Source organism: Ambystoma mexicanum, chromosome 6p (genome assembly GCF_040938575.1).
Source record: "Ambystoma mexicanum isolate Mex_15411 chromosome 6p, UKY_AmexF1_1, whole genome shotgun sequence".
NCBI lineage: Eukaryota > Metazoa > Chordata > Amphibia > Caudata > Ambystomatidae > Ambystoma > Ambystoma mexicanum.
In genome coordinates, this window is record NC_090935.1 from 1304518369 (window position 1) to 1304537899 (window position 19531).

Here is a 19531-nt window from a genome sequence, read left to right on the forward strand (position 1 = left end):
CAATGAGCATGGCACTGCCACCATCTAGGTGAAACAGAACTAGGATCTGGTCTGATATGTGATATTCAGTTTCAGAGAAGTATGATTTTATCTTACAAAGAAGGGATAGTTTGTGCAAGGCTATCATTTGTTTCCTAGGCAGCAGTGCTTGATTTGAGGGCAAAGTAGGTGTCAAAGTAGAATCGGAGTGATTTGGATCAACTCAGGGATGAACTATTAAGGTTCATCAGTGGCAACCAATTCAAGATGCATCAGTGCATTATTTAAAGGTTGAATTTTTGGTATGCTTTGGTCATCTAGGATTGAAAAAGCACAAAAAAGGTGGTAAATGTCACCTGACGGTCCAGTTGGGTGGGTTTGCCTACCATCACATCTTGGTAATTGTGCATTAAATAATGGAAAAATAGGACTAAGGCTTTCATATATCCTTATACTTATTTGCAGAGTGTGTACAGGCATGCATAATTTTTTTATGAAGAAAACTAATTTAAGATCTATGTGATCACTAACATTTAGGGAGTACCAGCGCAAGTGGGCCCATTTCTGTCAAACATTATGCTTTAGAAATATTTTTACATAAAATGATTAAGCTAAGAATTATTTATTTACAAAATTTCACAAATAAAATGGTGAGACTCAACTTTTCACTTCCAAATCTAACATATGCACTATATAGTGACCATTTAAAGGGGACGTTCCTCCGTGCAATGGACTGATTTTGTGTTGAACTGTGTGTACCCAATGAAAGTCAGTAGCAGATTTACCTCGTTAGTGACTGAACGGTTGATTTTGCCCTGTGCCTCTTTTCAAACACATTTTGTTACGATAGTTATGCAAAAAACACACACGTTCACAAAATGAATTAACATTAAATTCCCCATAGCAATTAGCCTGCCGTGAGGTGTTTCCTGCCATTTGGGGATCTAGTTTGAGATGGGTAAATTTAATGCCTCAAAACATTATTTTTGTTTGAAACAAGCATATTAAAAAATAAATTATCATTGAAATGCTTGCTTCAAGCTAATTCAATTTAACATTGTACACAAGTATACATGACGCCACACAAGTTACATATGATAGACACAAAGACCCTGCACACTTGCCGAGATGCAAGGGTGGGTCTGCAGACTTTTGGCACATGGTCTGGGTAAGTCCATACATTGAATGTTATTGGCAAGGCGTGATCGAGATGGTCAATCCTCTATTGGGAAGGCAGCTGAAATGTACACCTCGAGTATGCTTACTGGGCTTGCACCCAGGGGCAAAAGAAAAGAGAGGAAACACCCAAACAGATCGGTTTTGTATTGGTTCTAGCGAAACGCTGTATGGCTATAGCATGGAAAAGTCCTAAAGGCCCTCTACTGCAACAATGCTCAAGATATACTGAAGGGGGCTGCAATGGAAAATGCCATAGTGAGAGAACAGAGTAAAGAGAAGGACTCTGAAGCCCTGGAATTGCAGTGGGGCACCCGCCTGAACGATCTCCAAACGTCACCAGATGATCTTCCCCCATGAAGGAAGAAAGACGAGAGCATTGTGATAGGGTATAGCACAACCCATGGACACTTTTCAGAACCTAAGGTGTAGAGTAATGGAACTGACTCACAACATGCAATGACTAGATACAATTGTGCACTTTGAGTTGGAAAGGGGGCTAGGGGGCAGGAGGAGGGAGTAGGGAAACAGATACCAGGGAGGAATGAGGCAGGACGTGAGGGGGGAGGACAAGGAGGGAAATGGGTAAGAAAGCAAGTTCTATTGTTGTTGACATGTTTTATTCAAAATTCAATAAACACATTTCAAACAAAACATAATGATCATTACATATAGAAATATTCAAAATTACTGATGAGGATGGTTTGGACATATACATGCCAATACTAAGCCTCGAAGCAGTTGTTCAAAATATGGACTGCCGCACAGGTTCCACATAGGGCTTATATGACTTTGCTGAAATGCTAGCCCTGCATCTATGAAACATGAAAAACGTGAAACCAAAAGGGAAGGCGACCACAAAAACCTACTTTCATGGCATTGCTTGGTCGGCAAGGGCAAGGTGTAATGTTTGGGGCAATAAACAAAGAAAGACTAGGACAACGGGCAAATGGAGCTTTGGCCATACTTAAGTGGCGATTAAGCTTCTTCCTGGAAGATGCTGCAAGAGTGGAACAAAAGAACCGGCAACCAAACCAACCCAGTTTAGCCAGACCAGAGAGAGGGTCTGAGGAAGCTAATGATTTGGTTATGTCGCAGCAGAGTTACATAGTGGCCGAGAAGAACAAGTACAATTTGAAAAATAAAAAGCGAATGGTAGATTTGTTTGAATTACTGCTGAACGAAAATTTCAAACAACCGAACATTTAGAGAAAATCTACCATTCGATGGGATTATAGTAAGGGGTGCGGGGGAATGTTCACTACAACTGCATCGGGAGTTGCGGGTGTGTCCCTGCAACCTAATAAGAAAGTTGCAAGAAAAGAAAAAGAAAAAAAAGGACCCTGCGGCATGGCAGAGGGATGGCAGAGTCGGCGGCACACATCAAAGTGTTTCCCGCCCAAAGGTAAGTAAGGGTGTGGAAGCGGGTTGCACAAAATGTCCATGGGAAAAAAAAGCAAAAAGTTATTTTTGGTAAAATAACGAATTTCTTTCTCCCTCTGACATTTCTAATTCGAACAATTCATGGTAAACCAGTAATGTCTATGATAAAGAGGGTGAAGCAGCAAGAAAGAGGCAAGGTTATTGAAAGAATCAGCACAGTGAGGGCTTTTGTGAAAGATGGGCAACATCCCGGCACAGCACTCTATGGACTAAGATGAAAGGAATACAAGCACTAGCTGTAAAATGAATCCAATTTCATGCGAATAAAACCTGCAGCCTATTTATGAATTCACAACACATTGTATTGTCTCGGTTATTTGAGGCAGGATGATGACTGGTTTAAATGAGCCAAGTGCACTGCGACTGTCCGTGTCTGTGCCCATAACTGTATGTAAATATTCTATGAACAGCGCTTTAGCGAAAAGCGCTATGTAAATAACAAATCATTATTAATATTTTGCTAAAGGAGGGTCATCTAGAGTGCGGGAACTTTAAAAGCCTATACGTACAGACTGTCAACACATAATGGTGTAGCAATTAAAATTAACCAATGCAGAAATAACAAAAAGCAGCAAAATAAGAACCAAAGAAGAACACTCATTCGGTTGGAATGTTCTACTCACCTTGTTGTAATAACCATAGGTGATCGCATTCGGCTGTACTCCTGCTTTTTTCATTTCAAACAAGACTCTCACTGCCAAAACTGGGTTGCCCCAAAGTCCACACAGCTGCATTACAACTCTGTAGCATACCTGGCAACATAAAAGAACAGCATTCAAATGAGGCTTCAAGAAAACATGGTGGAAAGGTAGATGTCTAATGCAAACCTTCAATATCCTAAAGATGCATTTTTAAGCATCATTTAAAAGGTGATAAATCCAGTAGAGGCATGCTCGTTTACACCTGCCATCATCAGCAAATTGTTACATCCACATAGGAACACTGTCAGGCAACAATCAAAATAATAAAGCAGCTGTCCTAACCAAGTACCAGAAATAATGCCTTTAGCGTGTGCAATGACCTAATTTCAGGGCTACGTTTGCCCACCACAAATCCAGGTAGCATTCAGAAATGTGATCAATGTTAAAATAGAGTGACATACACTCGCAATCAATCTTTTGCACCTTCTCTGTCCATGGAAGTTTGCTGCGAGTGAGTGTTTGCACAGCAAGGGAAGGAGAAGAGGGAATATCTCAAATGAGTTAAACTCTGAAATGAGCATATCTGCCACAGAGAGCATGCAGCAAATGAGCACTCCCGAAGAGAGAAGGGGATAAAGGAGGGAGTCCTTAAGAGTTGTTGACAGGGAAGAGCAGTTGTATCTACTGTGATGGGGTGCCTTTGCTACGAGGGTGCCTGCGCTGTGGGTGTGCCTGCTCCAAAGGAAGCACATGCTGAGAGTGGGCATTTCAGATTAGACATCCTAACTGGTTGCAGTGTCATGCAAGAAAGTCTCTATACTTCCTTTAAGACCTTAGGGCCTGTTTGTAAAATCATCGAACAACCATCTCGTTCACTAGAAGTTACTGATCCGAGATCCTGTTCCAAAACCTTATAAGAACTCTGCAGTACGGCTAACTGACTACACAGGAATGTCCTTAATTCAACTCAAAAGTCATTAGCATTACTTTAGGCTTAAAGAGCACCAAAGTTGCAGAAGAACAAGTTATTCTCTTACCTGGTTAACCTTCTTTCGATGGGATGGTCCGACGATGTATTCCATATCTTTGACAGTAATCACCGCAGCACAGCTGCGGTGATTACTGTCAAAGATATGGAATATGTCGGAGGACCCAATCCCCTCGAAAGACAGTATTTTAGCTCTATAAAATATTGAAATAAATTATTTGTGAAGCCTGCGCAGATTGTCTAATGGTCCGGGTCACCTTACACAAGTACATTGTTGGTGCTCCGCTTTTTTGCAGAGCCGCCCACCCCCTTCTGTTTTAGGAACCTGAAAAGGAAGGGGGTGCAAGCAAAACAAAAATTAAGTTTGTTTTTACTGCTGCGTCGATTTAAGCAACAATGTACGTATGTTAACACATTTTTGTACCACCCTCCGTTGAGGATGCTACAACCACTAACCTTTGGGTGAAGTCTAACACAACTGACAAAGGTAAGCCAAATCTCTCAGTGTAGGTAACATGGTCATAGCGACACAGCTTAAATCTCAGGTAGGGGGGGGGGGGGGGGAAGTACTTCGACACAGAGGTACAATTAGTCCACACACAACTCTAGAAATACAGTTGCAATACCTCCAACTCACTCTACGGAAATATCTTCCTAATCGAGCTCTTCGCTCCTCCACCTCCAACTACCTAAGGGTCAGTCGCTTCTCCAAGCAACGAGTTGGGGGCAGATCTCTTTCCTCGGCTGGTGGCTCCCTTTGGAACAGTCTCCCTGCCTCTCTGAAACTTGAGCAGAACCATCTACGATTCCAGACGCACCTTAAGACCTTCCTCTTTGCTTCTGCCTTCTCTCTTCCTCTCCTCTGCTGATCTCCTGTCTGATACATTCACTGGTTACCTGGCTACCCTCTGAATTCGGCCCGGTCCCTTGCCTGTCCAGCTGCATACCCGCACTGCCTCCTGGCACTCCAGGACTTGTGGTCTGTATCTGTAAACCTACAGTCTCCTTTCTTGCACTCATCAGACAACCTTTGTATGCACTTATAACACCCGCACTAGCCACCTGTTGGCTGCAGTACTTGTTGATTTGATTCCTTGTCCTGCATTGTCCATCCTCCCAATCCCGCCCCCCCCTGCCACTTCTCCCCTCCCCGCTCCCCTGCACTTGCAGGATCTCAATGTCACTAGGCCTAGTAAGATCGTTGTTTTTTTGTCCTCCGTTTCCCCTCCCTTGCCTTTTTGCGCCTTGAAACACTTGTGTATAGGTGCGTTATAAATGCCATATCATATATCAATACTCTGATAAACTGAAAAATATATTCTTTAATAAAGCTACCCATACTAAACTATCAGTTCAAATACGTACTTTGGGTATTATTACACAGAATTAAAAAGATACCAGCATATTATTTAAAACATGTAAAGTTTGGGGTGGGAGTAAACAGAGTCACATGGGACAATACATGGGTGACTTACAAAGATTAAGCCCAATGAACATTGATTGATATTTTATTTCTATCACGCTCGTACACGAGTGTTTCAGAGCGCGGCAAGGGAGGGGAGGGGAACAGGGGAGAACAAAACAGCGATCTTACTAGGCCCAGTGACATTGAGAACGCGCACGTGCATGGGAGAGGGGAAAAGTGCATGGAAGGGGGGAGAGGTGGAAAGTGCGAAGCAGAGGAGAAACAGATGAATAACAATCAATAAATAATAAAGGAAACAAACAGTGGTAATGCAGCCAGCAATTTGCAAGTGCTAGGTTTAAGGCATCAGACAGGGTAGGTCCGATAAGTGCAGGAAGAAAAAGGGGGGGGCTGTATGGGTACAGATACAGACCCCAGTGTAAGGGGTGGCCCAGAGGCAGTGCGGGAGGGTGGCAGGATGAGCAGGTACCTGGGCCCAAAAGACAGAGGGTGGCCAGGTGCACGGTGCCAAGAGAGAACAGATCAGCAGGGGAGAGGGGGAGCAAAGGCAGAAGAAAAGAGGAAGGTCTTGAGGTGCTTCCGGAACGGGAGATGGTTCTCCTCAAGTTTTAGAGTGTCAGGGAGGCTGTTCCAGAGGGAGGCCCCAGCCGAAGACAGAGATCTACCCCCAGCTCGTTTCTTAGAAAAACGACTGAACCTGAGTGAGTTGGAGGTAGAGGAGCGAAGAGCTCGAGAGGGAAGGTATTTGCGGAGGGATAGCTGAAGGTATTTTGGACCCAGGCCTCAGAAAGCCTTGTGGACAATGCAGAGGGCTTTGAATTTAATCCTTGCATCCACTGGGAGCCAGTGGAGAGATTTCAGAGCTGGAGAGATACGATCCCATGGCTTGAGGCCAAGGACAAGTCTTGCAGTCCTGTTCTGGATTAGTTGCAGAGGGCGGAGAGTAGAGGCAGGTAGATTTAGAAAGAGGCAGTTACAATAGTCCAAGCTAGAGAGAACCAGAGCTTGAGATACCATTAGCTTCTGGGGGAAGGAGAGGAAAGGCAGAGTACCTCTGAGGAGGTGCAGTCGGAAATTTGACTTTTTAGAGACCTCAGAGATGTGAGCGGAGAAGGAAAGGGTGGAGTCAAAGATGACCCTGAGGTTCTTAGCCTCGCAGGTGGGGGTAGGAGGAGGGCCAAGGGAGGCCGGCCAGAGAGTGAGGGGAAAGGATGGTGAAGGGGTGCTGAGGAGGAGGATCTCCGTCTTGCTGGCATTCAGACAAAGATCATTGGCGGCACACCAATCTTGAATGGCAGTTAGGCAATCAGAGATGGGAGAGGAGGTGGCAGAGGGCAGCCTGAAAATGAGTTGAGTGTCGTCAGCGTAGCACTGGAAATTTGAGCAGAAAATGGTAATGCAGTGGGCGAGAGTTGCCAGGTATTGGTTGCAAAGCCAGGGTGAGAGGTTAGACCCCTGGGTAACACCACAGGTAGAGAGGAAGATAGATGAAAGGAAGGACCCAAGTTGGACCTGGGAGGGTCAATCTGAGAGGAAAGAGGTCAGCCAGGCCAGAGCCTGATCAGTGATACCCAGGTTTTCACAGAGACGGTTGAGCATGATGGTATGGTTGACTGTGTCGAAGGCAGAAGAGAGATCGAGGAGGATGAGGACAGAGGGAATGTTAGAGTCAAGGTTGCATTTTTATGTGCAGATAGGCGGTACGGCCAGCCTTGTTAGGAAAATAGATTGCCAATCCTTGATCAACATTAGATTGCCATTCCTTGATAAGGAACTGACAAAACTACAATGGGAACAACTTGAACGAATGGTAAGGGAAATGTCCGCACTGGGGCCCACAAAGCTCTATCAATTCAATGAGATGGCAGAAAGGCAAGTTACGTTTTTAGACAAACCTGCCCTGAATAGGAAGCATATAGAACTAGAAAGATCTGTTAGATCGCTTGCCTGGTTGGCGAATCGTGAACAAACCCACAGCGGGATTGATGCCATACTATATAATAACAGAGTGAGCAAAACAACAGAGGCGTTGGCTGGAAGGTTTAGAATTAATCTTAACCTCTGGCATTGCTCTGGGCAACCCTCCAGACCATCGTTCTTCGCCTGCCAAGCCATTAAAAAGGGGAAAGACCATTTGCAAATCAGGCTTGGTCCAACCCCAAAGAGGCAGTCCAGCCCAAAATGCTTGGTCATATCCCTTTTGCATGAGACCAGGTGCATCCCCAGACATGTTTCAGCCTCAATGGGCCTCATCAGTGAGGAGTAGCTTGAGTCTCTAGGCCCAGCAGGCACGGGACCCACGTCTGGGCATACCCATCCCACTCAGGATGACTAAGCGAAACAAAAGAGGTGATGGTTGTGAAGGTTTAGAATTAATCTGTGGTAGGCACATGGTATTGCACATGCTTTCGAAATTCGAAAAGGGACGTCGACTGGGTGTGTTTGTAATATTATTCCTAGTGTGACGTCTACTGTACTCATGATCCTGCACACGCCAATATCATTTGTTTCTGACATGAGGGAGCGTAAAGTGTACGCATGGAGACTAGGTAAGTTATGATGATGCGTGAAAAACATCTATGATTTACCGAAGAATTATGACAAACCCAGGGGTTACGTCCCTTATGACCAACTTAAGCTTCCTTTATTTATTGCATTTGTTACACGTCCAAACCATTAGATATCACGGCGAGGTTACAGACAGCTTAATAATACATACATTCAATAGGCCATTGTGGCGTAATTACAGTTTGGAGTTCATAGGAAATTAACAACAAGGTATAAAAGTGAAAAACATGGTTATTTACAATGCAAAGTAGTATACATACTATTTATTTTTATTTATTTTATTTATTTGTTACACGCCCAGAACCTCGGGTGTCTCGGCGTGGTTACAAGACGGCTTAGGAATTAATAATACATTGTTACATTGCTTACATTACATTTTTGGATAGGTGGTGCAGAAATACAGTTTACAAATATTCACTAACAAAATACTTCAGTACGGACACCTGTCCTTAGGTGCTAATATTGGTTGAATAACCAGGTTTTTAGCAGTTTCTTGTAAGCCGTGAAGGAGGATTCTATTTTTATATTAATAGGTAGGGTGTTCCAGTGTTTGGGGCTAGAGTGGTGAAGCTGCTACCCCCCCCCCCCCGCTCTAGTGGATTTGAAGCGGGGAGGAGCCAGAAGGAGTTTGTCGTTACATTTTAGTGATCTCCTGTCATCTTTTGGGTAAAGAGTGTTGTTAAGATAGATAGGTCCTTTTCTAGTCAGGCATTAATGTGCGATACATAATGTTTTAAAGATGAATCTGGCTTTGATAGGCAGCCAATGAGCGTCCTTTCTAGTCTTGGAGATATGGTCTGATTTTTTTATACCTAGAGCTGCTCTGAGGACTTTGTTTTGCAATAGTTGCATTTTAGCTAGGTTGGTATTGGACGTGCCTAGTAATAGTACATTGCAATAATCCAATTTCGATAGAACCAGGGCTCTAGCTAAGGTGAGGCAATTTGTTGGAGTCAGGAATTGTCGGCTGAGCGCAATGAGTTTGGAGGTGTAAGCCGTGGAGGAGGCGAGCACGTTAATCTGTTTAGTCATAGTAAGGCAGGCATCAATGTACACTCCCAGTGTTTTGACTTGCTTCAGCACGGGAATAGCAGTACCATCGATGTTGATGGTAGAGTATTCAGGGTGGAAGATTGCTATTTTGGCTGGAGATCCTACGATGATGACTTCTGTCTTCTCATCGTTGAGACAGAGGCTATTTAAAGCCATCCAATTTTGTATGATGACGTATATTTTATTGATAGTTGCAGTGTCCTGGTCGTAGTTACCTGTGAGAGGTATGAGGATCTGGGTGTCATCCGCAAAATTTGTGTATATGACACCGATATCGTCTAGTGCTGAGAACAGGAGTTTGGTGTACACGTTGTACAGTGTAGGGGATAGACAAGAGCCTTGGGGCACTCCTATGGGGACTAGTATGGGGTTGGCTGCATCTTTCCCTATGGACACTCTGTAGGTGCGGTCGGTTAGGAAAGATTTCACCCATGCAGTGGCTTCGCTGGAGAAGTTAAACTCTCTGGCGAGTGAGGTGCAGAGTTTGTCATGGTCCACCAGGTCAAATGCAGCAGAGAGGTCCAACAGCAGGAGAATTCAGAGTTTCCCAGAATCTCTGATAGCATCCATCTGAATTTTGAGGTCCAAGAGGGCTGTTTCCGTGCTGTGGTTAGGCCTAAAGCCCGATTGTCTGGTGCTGAGAAGCTGATTAGATTCCAGATGGGTTTGGATTTGGTTGTAGGCTATTTTGTCAATGATTTTAAGTAGGAACGGCACCGTTTGTTTGTTTTTTTTAGAAGCGGGGTAACCCAGGCTTCTTTGATGCAGGTTGGAACTATGTTGGAATTGAAGGAAGCGTTCGACAAATTTGGTGATGGTAAGGGTCAAGGTAGAGGCACAGGCTTTGACTAGTTTGGCTGGGACGGAGTCCCCTTTGCCATTGGACGCTTTTAGTTTGGAGATGGTGTCGAACACAAGATCTTGGGTGACGGGTGTGAATTGGAAGGGGGGGTTGGTGTTGCCACTGGAGGAGACCACGGGGTTAGGGGTGGGGGAGTTTTTATCTGCTAGAGTAGTATTTGGTGGTGATTTTATTCTGCAACATAGCAATTTTGGAGGCAAGTGCATCTTGTAAGGTAGTACACCATTCTTTACTTGCGTTGGTGGGTGTATTAGTGGGTAAGGGGTTTTCAAGTTCTCTGAGTATAGAGAAGAGCTCTTTGGAATCTGATGCTACATTACTGATGCGAGCATTGTAGGCGTTGGCTTTGTGGGCAATGATAGTTGTTTTGTAGATGGTATTAACATCTTTGAAGGCTTTGGCCGAATCAGGGAACTGGTGTTTACTATGGGCCTGTTCGAGAGAGCGTTTTTTCCTTCTTAGGGTGACTAGTTCTTCGTTGAACCAGAAGTTAGATTTTTTTATTAACATGTCTTAGTTTGGTAGTGACTGGCGCCATTGTATCAATCGCTGTGGAGAGGCATTTGTGGTAATACTCTGCGATGGTAGTAGGATCGTTACTAATGTTTGAGTGGGTTTCTAGAATTTTATTCAGAGTGGGGTCAAGATTCTCTACTGTGAGTTTTTCAGGATTTCTACTTTCAATGGTATCCATAATTTTGTCCTTAGGCGGGCAGGGATCGTCACTGGTGGTAGTGAATTCTATGCAAGAGTGGTCTGTCCAGCTGAGTGGGGTAATTGGGCCTATAGTGATTTTGGGGTTGAGGATGAGGATCCAATCCAGGGTTCTACCCTTTTTGTGTGTGGGGACATTGATGTGTTGGCAGAAGTTCATGTCTAAGTGCCAGGAGAAGGGAGGTTGCTTTAGTGTCTTGGTCATCATTGAAGCCAAGATTCAAGTCACCAATGATGATGCATTTCGTTTTAGGTTTAAGGATGGGGCGCCAGTAATAGTGGGATGTCTGTTTCTGGGTGGCTATTGGTGCTAGGAGTTCTGTAGATAACCACCATGTTGATTGTGGTGTTTTCATTCATGGCTAGTTTAGCAAGCAGTAGTTCATATCCTGCGATTATTTCAATAAAACTTGATCTTATTTTGAGAGTGTTTTTAGTTATGATAGCAACACCACCTCCTGGGGAGGTGGTTCTATCAGCTCTGAGAATAGTGTAGTCTGGTGGGATGGCCAGTGCTAACAGGGGACAAGAAGCTTGGTGTAGCCAAGTTTCTGTGATTATTAACAGATCTAAGTCAAGTTCGGTGATAAGATTGCGTATTTCTATGGCGTGGGCTCCTAAGGAGCAGGCGTTGATAAGTGCCTTTTTGAGACAAACGAGAGATTTGGTATCCTTTATGGATGCATTCTTAATTGATAAGTTGCTGGGCTCCATGGGATTTCTCGAGGTGTTTGTTGCTATAAGGTGAGTTCGCTTTTTGTTTGTTTTGGGGGCCATGGGTTTGGGTGGTCTGGATAGTAGGGTCATAGGGGTGTGATTGTAGTATGGTAATTTAGTGCGTGCTCTTAGGTGGGACGTTCTCACAATCCCCGAGACGGGATATGTTTTATCATTGACTGATAGTTTGAGGAGTGGGTGTAGGTCGGTAGGGAGGGTGGAGGTCGAGAAGTCTTCCTCGTTTATTGTGCAGCGGTCCTTGGGGCTGAGAGTCTGACTGAGGAAGCACGGGAAGGGGGGTGTGACTGGGAGGAAGCGAGTGGGGCAAGGGATTGGGTGGTGTCTCGGGCAGGCCAATTTGGTGAGGCCGTTACTGAGGGTGAGGAAGTAGTTATTAATGCAGGGGGTGTCAGCTTGAACAAGGCAGAAGGGGAACATGATTAACACTATCCAACCTATCATGGCTGAGAACACTGAAGAGGGGTGAGGTGAAGCTAGGCTAATTTAGTCAGTCACGGTGGGCAATGGTTGGGAATAGCCAGGGGGTAGGCGGGAGTAAGTTCAGTCACCATAAGGGTATGGAACTAGTATAGTCCTAAGGCGGGTCTGAGCATGGGCTGGAAGCAGATGTCCCAAGCAGGGAGCAGCTAGACTAGGCGCAATAATCTCAAGTGGGGCATAAAACTTAAGCTAAATGCGGTTGTCACATGCAAAGCACCAATAAGGTAAATGCAGTAGTTGCAGGTGGGTGTGGCATGGCCAGGCTGAGTGCAGTTAACACAAATGAGGCAGCAATAGGCTAGGTGCAATAAATCCAGGTGAGACACAAATTTGGCTAAATACAGTATTCCCAGGTAGGGTACAAATTAGGCTAAATGCAGTATTCCCAGGTGAGGTACACATTGGGCTGAGTGCAGTATACCAGGTGAGACACAAATTAGGCTAAATGCAGTATTCCCAGGTAGGGTACAAATTAGGCTAAATGCAGTATTCCCAGATGGGGTACACATTGGGCTGAGTGCAGTATACCAGGTGAGACACAAATTAGGCTAAATGCAGTATTCCCAGATGGGGTACAAATTGGGCTGAGCGCAGTATACCAGGTGAGACACAAATTGGGCTAAATGCACAGAACATACAGAACTATTTACAAGTGCTGTGAAGGTTTTTGTTATTGGTAGAGATTGAATAGCCAAGTTTTTACCTGTTTTTTAAAGCCCGTGAAGGTTTCCTCATTTTTTAATGGCGAGCGGTAGGGCGTTCCAGTGTTTAAGGGCTACTGCCCCCTGCTTAATACCCCAGTTCTGAAAATCCACTTCAAACCTCATGCAACCTACCAAATTAGATACTCTGAAGTGAATGGGACAGACTATTCTAAAAGTCCTAGGAGGAGATAACAATTGTACTGCAACGAGGAAACCACTTGAAGAGCAAAGAACAGAAAGCCAGAAACGACACTCTAGTCCTTTTTCTATGTCTCACAACAATGTCTTCCATGAAAGGAAAGAAGGACTAGAGTTAGGTGGTTGTGGAAGTAGCAGTAGTTGTGGTCGTGGAAGTAGTAGCTGGCACAAGCTCCACAAGTAGAGATGTGGAGATCGTGGAAATAAAATAAGGAGTAGCAGAGGAATTGGGAAGAAGAGAAGACTGGAGAGGAGATAAGAGAGAAGTTGTGCACAAGGAATGCGTATGCAGCAAGGGCTGTGGAACGCGCCCGTCCCATAACGGAGTGCCAGCACAGAAGTGAAAGCCGACGTGAGCAACCGGTAAAAAAGTACCCGGTAGTGCAGCATATTCAAAGGCAGCCTACTGGTCAAGTCAGACAAAGCTGCCGTAGGATGTTACCAGTTTGGGAGATGGAGACAGAGTGCGAGCACAGACCGCATTTACACCATAGAAGAAGAGCCACGAAAGCAGCAAACGAACGTACGAAAAGTTCACTGGGCTCTAACAAGGAGAGCCAATGACAGCAGCAGAAAGCCAGGACTTTGCCGCCTGGTGCGAGCAGCGCCTCAAGAAAGCTGATGACCCCTTTTACAGACCCTACAACAAAGACCCCAACATGGACAGTTACGCTGTTGGAGAAGATGTGTAGGAAGACCCACAAGAAATTATTTACTGGCTGGGGTTGAGAGGGTGCAGTGGTTGATTGGTTCAAAAGACAAAACCCACAATTGTTACAACTACGCAAGCACAGAAACAGTAAGAGGGCCAGAGAGGTGATTTACTGGCGAAGTCTTGAAAGCCTCCTTCTTCTGCGCCCAGGTGATGTTGGGAGTGGGGGGGGCAGGATTGACAGTATACCGTCATTTCATCGACGGGCTTTTCATCGCAGGGTTTTTTTGCCGTGATTTTTTTTTGCGAAAAAAACCCCGATTTTTTTGGGGGTTAAAAATTAAATAAATTTGGTGTGTGTCTAGGGGAATATTAAAATCATTAAACGGCTGGGGGGTTAGGGGAGGGTAACCCCCCCACAAAAAATAAATAATCGATGTTTTTTTTCCCAAAAAAAATCTGCGGCAAAAAACCCTGCGATGAAAAGTCCATCGATGAAATCACATAGAACCGGATTGACAGTACTTGACAGGTTAACAGACCATTCGGTCTGGATTAAAACGCAACAGGCACTCAATCCCTCACACAAGGATATACCAAGCTTGTGGGTCTAAAAGAAATTCCACTTTCTGGATCGCTAAAAAGTGGAAGAAACAAGCCAACAGCCATTAGAAGCAAAAGTGGCCCGACCCAAATGAGGATCATTACAGGCCATTAAATAAATTGCTTGTAAGCATTAAAAGTACCGCTTCCCCTTGTCACAGTGTTTGGAGGAACATTTAAAATATACTTGGCAGATTAGTGAACTAGGTATGTTTGGCAGACATATTATAAATGTACCCTGCTCTTCTTCATCCCAGTGATTCTGAAACATTATTTGGTTAGGAAGAAAACCAAGTCTAGCAAAGACTAGAGAATGGGGTTTAGGTGACTGCATGTAGTCTGAAGTCATAGGAAAGACCAGGAACGTACTATTCATTATAGTACAGGGCAGGAGAAACGACAGAAGGAGATTGTCCCCCTGGTATTATAAGGATCACGTTACAGGGAAGAAAGGGTGCAGGAAAACAGTCCACAACATTTTATTTTCCTTTGTGGTAGTTTTTGGAGCTTATAAAGTGTGAGGGTCTGAAAAGGTTTTGGACAAAGGACAGTGGACCTTTATTTGGTCATCCTGACGACCGTCTCATTAGTTAGTTTTGTTGAGGCAGGAATCCCCTCAGAGTTGGGGATAGGGAGGCCTTTTCCCCACCCCTTTTATTATTTAAGTAAAAGCCTTTGGACAAACTATCTACCTGTGTCTGTCTCCTTACTCCGATCCCTCGCAGAATCTTCAACTCCAAGAGGGGAGGAATGGTGGGCACATGTGAATCTAAGCGGATACAATCATCAGAAATACGATTACGCTAAGTAATGTATGCCTTCTGAGGCTTGTGGGCCTGCTAGAATCACATACTTTGCATAGATCAGCGAGCAATACTTGGAGAAGGAGGTGGGTTATTTGAAGGTAGCACGGAAAACAGATGTTTTAACACCACCTGGCCCACCTGTGTATCACCTTTAAAAAATGTATCTAAACAGTAATGTGGAGTGAACTTGTGTACTGATCTCCAAGTAGCAGTTTTGCAAATGGCATCTAAGGTCACAATTGCGATGACAGTTAGAGTTGCCCCGGTGCCTCGAGCTGAGTGTGCTCTGGGCTTGAATGCCAATGTTCTATTAGCAAGAGAATAGCAAAGTTGGATGCAGTTGACAATCCATTTCGAAATTGACAATTTAGAGATAGGGTCACCTTCTCTCCCTGCGGCTACGGATACAAAAAAAGGTATGTTTTTCTGAGAGTTCAAGTCTTCTGTATGTAATACATGACAGCCCTTGCAACTAGAGTATGAAGGCTTGTTTCTGCTGCATTTGTGGGGTGTTGGAAGAATGCAGAAGTTCTATGGATTGATTCTCATGGAACTTTGAGATTAAGTTTGGAGAAACATGATGGGGTTTGCAAAGCAACACTTTGGGCCTCATTACACGGTAGGCGGTAAGGGTTTACCAGCCGTTAAAGAAGGGTGCCGCAAAGGGACCTCGGTGCTAATTACGGTACCGCAATTTGCGGTACCGTAATTAGCTCCTTCCCCATTCCCATTATGCCCTATGGGGGCAAAAGTGGGAATGGCGAAGTGCCTTGGTGAATGGGGAATTACCACCCCGCTCACCTTGGAGTAGGGCGGTAATTGTGCCATCCACCAAGGCGGTAAAATACCGGCAGAAACCATGGCGCTAATAGCGCCATGGTTACCGCCTACCGTGTAATGAGGCCCTTTGTCTTTGTGAATAATAACAAAGGGATCTTGTACGGACAGTGGAATTGTAGTTCACTAATCCTAACAGATGTAATACCCACAAGAAAAGCTGTTTTATAAGTGAGATGTTTAAGACTGACTTTGTGCATAGGCCTTAAAGGGGCCCCCAAAGAGCCTTGCAAGTATAATATTTAAGTCCCCGCCCGTAGTAGGGATAGAAACTGAAGGGTATAATTTTGCGACACCTTCCATGAAAGCTTTAACTACAGGCACTTTCAACCATGAAACTTTATTTTGTGACGTGGTGTATGCTGTGAGAGCAGCTAAATGGACTTTTAATGAATTGAAGATTTAGCCAGCTTCCAACAGATACTATATGTGAAGGTGAACATCCAATTTGATTGATTGTCCAAGCTTTGCATCACAACACAAAACGTTTCCATTTGTTGAAATAATGTCTTGCGTTTGGCTTACATTCTGCTTTTAGTATGTCCATGTACCTCTGGACTTGGTTTAAATTACCACTTTCTAGGACATCAGGAGGCAGGCTGCCAAGATCAATGTCTGAGGTCATGGGTGAAGTGCTGTTTCTTGATTCAGTGACATGTTCATGCAAGTTTCATGGGAGGTCAAAGACGCATCATTTGTAGGTGTGAAAACCATGTCTGTTGTGCCCACATTGGAGCTATTAGGATAAGTGTTACTTGTTCCCGGTGTAGCATGTAAACTATTCTGTTGATAAGGGGTGTTGGGCGAAAAGCATACGCACATTTCCCTGACCAATTCATTAACAGTGCTTTCCCCTTGGACCTTGTCTGGGGAAATCTGGATAGGTGATCTTGGCATTGTGCGTTGTGTGGTAAAGAAAAGAGGTTTATGTCTGGTAACCCCCAGATTGCGAAGACTATGTGTAGCACGTCTGCATTTAGTTGCCACTCACATTCAGAGTACAGCATTGCACTTCTGCCTAATATGTCTGCCAGAGAATTAAGTGCCCCTGGAACATGATGTGCTACTAAAAACAAGTTGTGATGTAGTGCTCACAGCTAGATGTTCTGGGCGAGTTTGGATAGCCCTGCCAAGTGTGTCCCCCCTCCACCCACCTATTTGTTTATATAGAACATGGCTGTGGTACGGTCTGAGGACAAGGACCGTCTTGTGCGCTGAGTCTTGAAGACTTGAAGTGCTTTGAGGATGGCTAGCAGTTCCAGAAGGTTGATGTGCTTTCTGGTTAGTGCCTGTGTCCACATTCCGCGGGCAGTGAGATGGAGGAAGTGAGCTCCCCACTGTGTCACTGACTTGTCTGTTAATAGTGGCTTCGATCGCTGGTGTGTTGAAATCCTGCCCTTTAGCAGCTGCTTCTGGTCCGCCAGAGTAGCGATTGAACCAGAGGTTGCGAAACGCCCACTAGATTGTCCTACAACCCGCTTGCTTGTGACCATTGTATTGCTAGCCACTCTTGCATTGGATGCATGCACAGCCTGGCTTGTGGCACCAGGTAGATGCAGGAAGCCAACATTCCTAGCAGGTGCACTGCCTTTCATACAGTCATCTGACGAACCGATACATACCGAGGTGTTTAAAACATGTTTTGAACCCTTTCCTCAGAAGGAACGACAAGCCCTTCGTCTGTTTTGATTAGTGTCCCCAGACACTGCTTTACTTGGCTGCACACCAGACTGGACTTTATAGTTTACAGAGAAGCCCAATTGAAACAACAGATGGATTGTTTGTTGCATGTTTTTTCTTTTATTAACTCTTTTTGAATTTACAACATGTTAAACCAAAACACAACACCCCCCCCTCTCCTCCCCCCAAGGTACTTCTGCTCGGCCCCTGGCCCGTTCCTTCCACGGGCCGATCACCAAGGTTCATTGTAGATCCAACAATTTTAGGCGCTGGGGGCACCACACTACCCTAAAGTCGTCTTTGAGAAATGCCAAAGTTTCTCCCCAGTCTTTTGCAAAATTATGCACATTGTTGTTCATGGTGTACGTTGCCCATTCGAGAGCTACAATTTCCCATATCTTCCGCAGCCAGTCCTGCATCAAGGGAACTTACAGGTTTTTCCACCTCTGCGCTATTAATGTCATGGCCGCCAGCGTTAGGATCACTCACGCATTCTCACTAGATCTTGTTTACCCCGTTGCGGTGCTTCCCTTCGATTCCCAGCAATATCTGCTCCGGTAGTCGGCTTTCCCCTGGCCCAAAGGCCTGATCCTGTGCCCTCTATTTCTTGCCAAAAGGCCACTATTTTAGGACACCAGATATGCTGTACCCTCCATCCTGCAACCCCTTCAACAGTCCCCGGGTACATCCTGTGAAGTCGGGCTCATGTATAGTACCAGCCTAGAAGGATCTTATACCAGGTTTCTTGAAACTAAGATGCTCTAGCTAACTAGGCAATCTTTCTCCATAACCTCTCCCACTCCCCCCTTTCAATCTCCCTCCCCAGGATCCGCTCCCATCTCCGCATGTACAGCCACTGTTGCCTAGCATTCGCTTTGTCCAATATTTTATAGAGGTTGGAAATGAGCCCCTTGGACCCGTCGTTAGATGGGAGGAATTTTTCAAGCTGTGTCGTTTCCCTGGTTGCTGCTTCCCTGTTCTCGGGATTCAGTAGCCAATGCCTTATTTGCGCATATCTGAGCCTTTCCCCCTCCTTCACCAAGAATTCCCCTTTGCAGTCCACATAGGAGAGCATTTCCGCCCCTCGGAACATGTCTCCCAGCTTCCTACACCCCCATCCTGCCACTGCTTAAATGCCCCCTTTTCTAGTCCCGGAGTGAAGTCCCTGTTGTTGAAAATGGGTGTGAAGGGGGACGGGAAGGTCGTTATCCCCTTGGTTCTCACCAGTTTATCCCAATTGTCCACCACCAATTTGGTTATAATGCTCTCAAATAGATGCTTTGGCCTGTGTTGTTTCGGTAGCCACAGAACTTCCGCCAGCTTGTGGTGTGCTACCGCTCTATCTATTTTAACCCACTGCTTGTCTTGCATGCTTTCCCCTTCCTGAAGCCATTCTCTGATCACCCGTAGCTGCGAGGCCTCATAATTTGGTAGTGCCAGACCCCCCCCCTCCCCTTTGGGTGCCATCATCAAATCCCTACAAACCCTCGCTCTCTTTCCCTCCCATAAGAATTTGTTAGTAAGGGCTTTCAGCTTCCTGAAAAAGCTTGCTGGTATCTCTTGAGGTATCGCTTGGAATAGGTACAGTAACCGTGTGATTGTAACCATTCTGACTGCAGCCAGCCTACCCAGCCTCGAGACCCAGAGAGTCCTCCACCTATGAAAGTCCTGCTTAATGCCTTTCAACATTGAGGGATAGCTGGCTGCGACCCAGCTCGGGAGGGTCGCCGCGATTTTCACCCCCAGATATCTAATACCCCCTGGACTCCACACAAAGGGGGTGCTCGTCCTCAGTGTTTCTCGCTCCCCTGCCTTCAGGGTTAAGGTCAGTATTTCTGATTTGCCGATATTCACCTTCAGGCCTGAGACCTCTCCAAAGTCTTCCAGCAGAGTTCTGCTCGCTCGGATGGACTCGAATGGTGTCGTCAGGGTGAGCAGCATGTCGTCAGCGAACACTGCCACTTTTTGATGTCCCCCCCAAAC

At 45.2% G+C, this 19531-nt stretch overlaps 1 protein-coding gene across 4 annotated transcripts in view; it reads right to left on the reverse strand.

Annotated features, from left to right (window-relative positions):
* The window catches only part of DENND4C (DENN domain containing 4C), a 2555958-nt gene that overhangs the window by 837783 nt on the left and 1698644 nt on the right, over positions 1-19531 (reverse strand). For all 4 annotated transcript variants that reach the window (XM_069625964.1, XM_069625963.1, XM_069625962.1 and 1 more), the window contains exon 18: positions 3222-3350. In XM_069625964.1, the coding sequence (XP_069482065.1) occupies positions 3222-3350 (129 nt within the window). The remainder of the gene's footprint in view (positions 1-3221; positions 3351-19531) is intronic.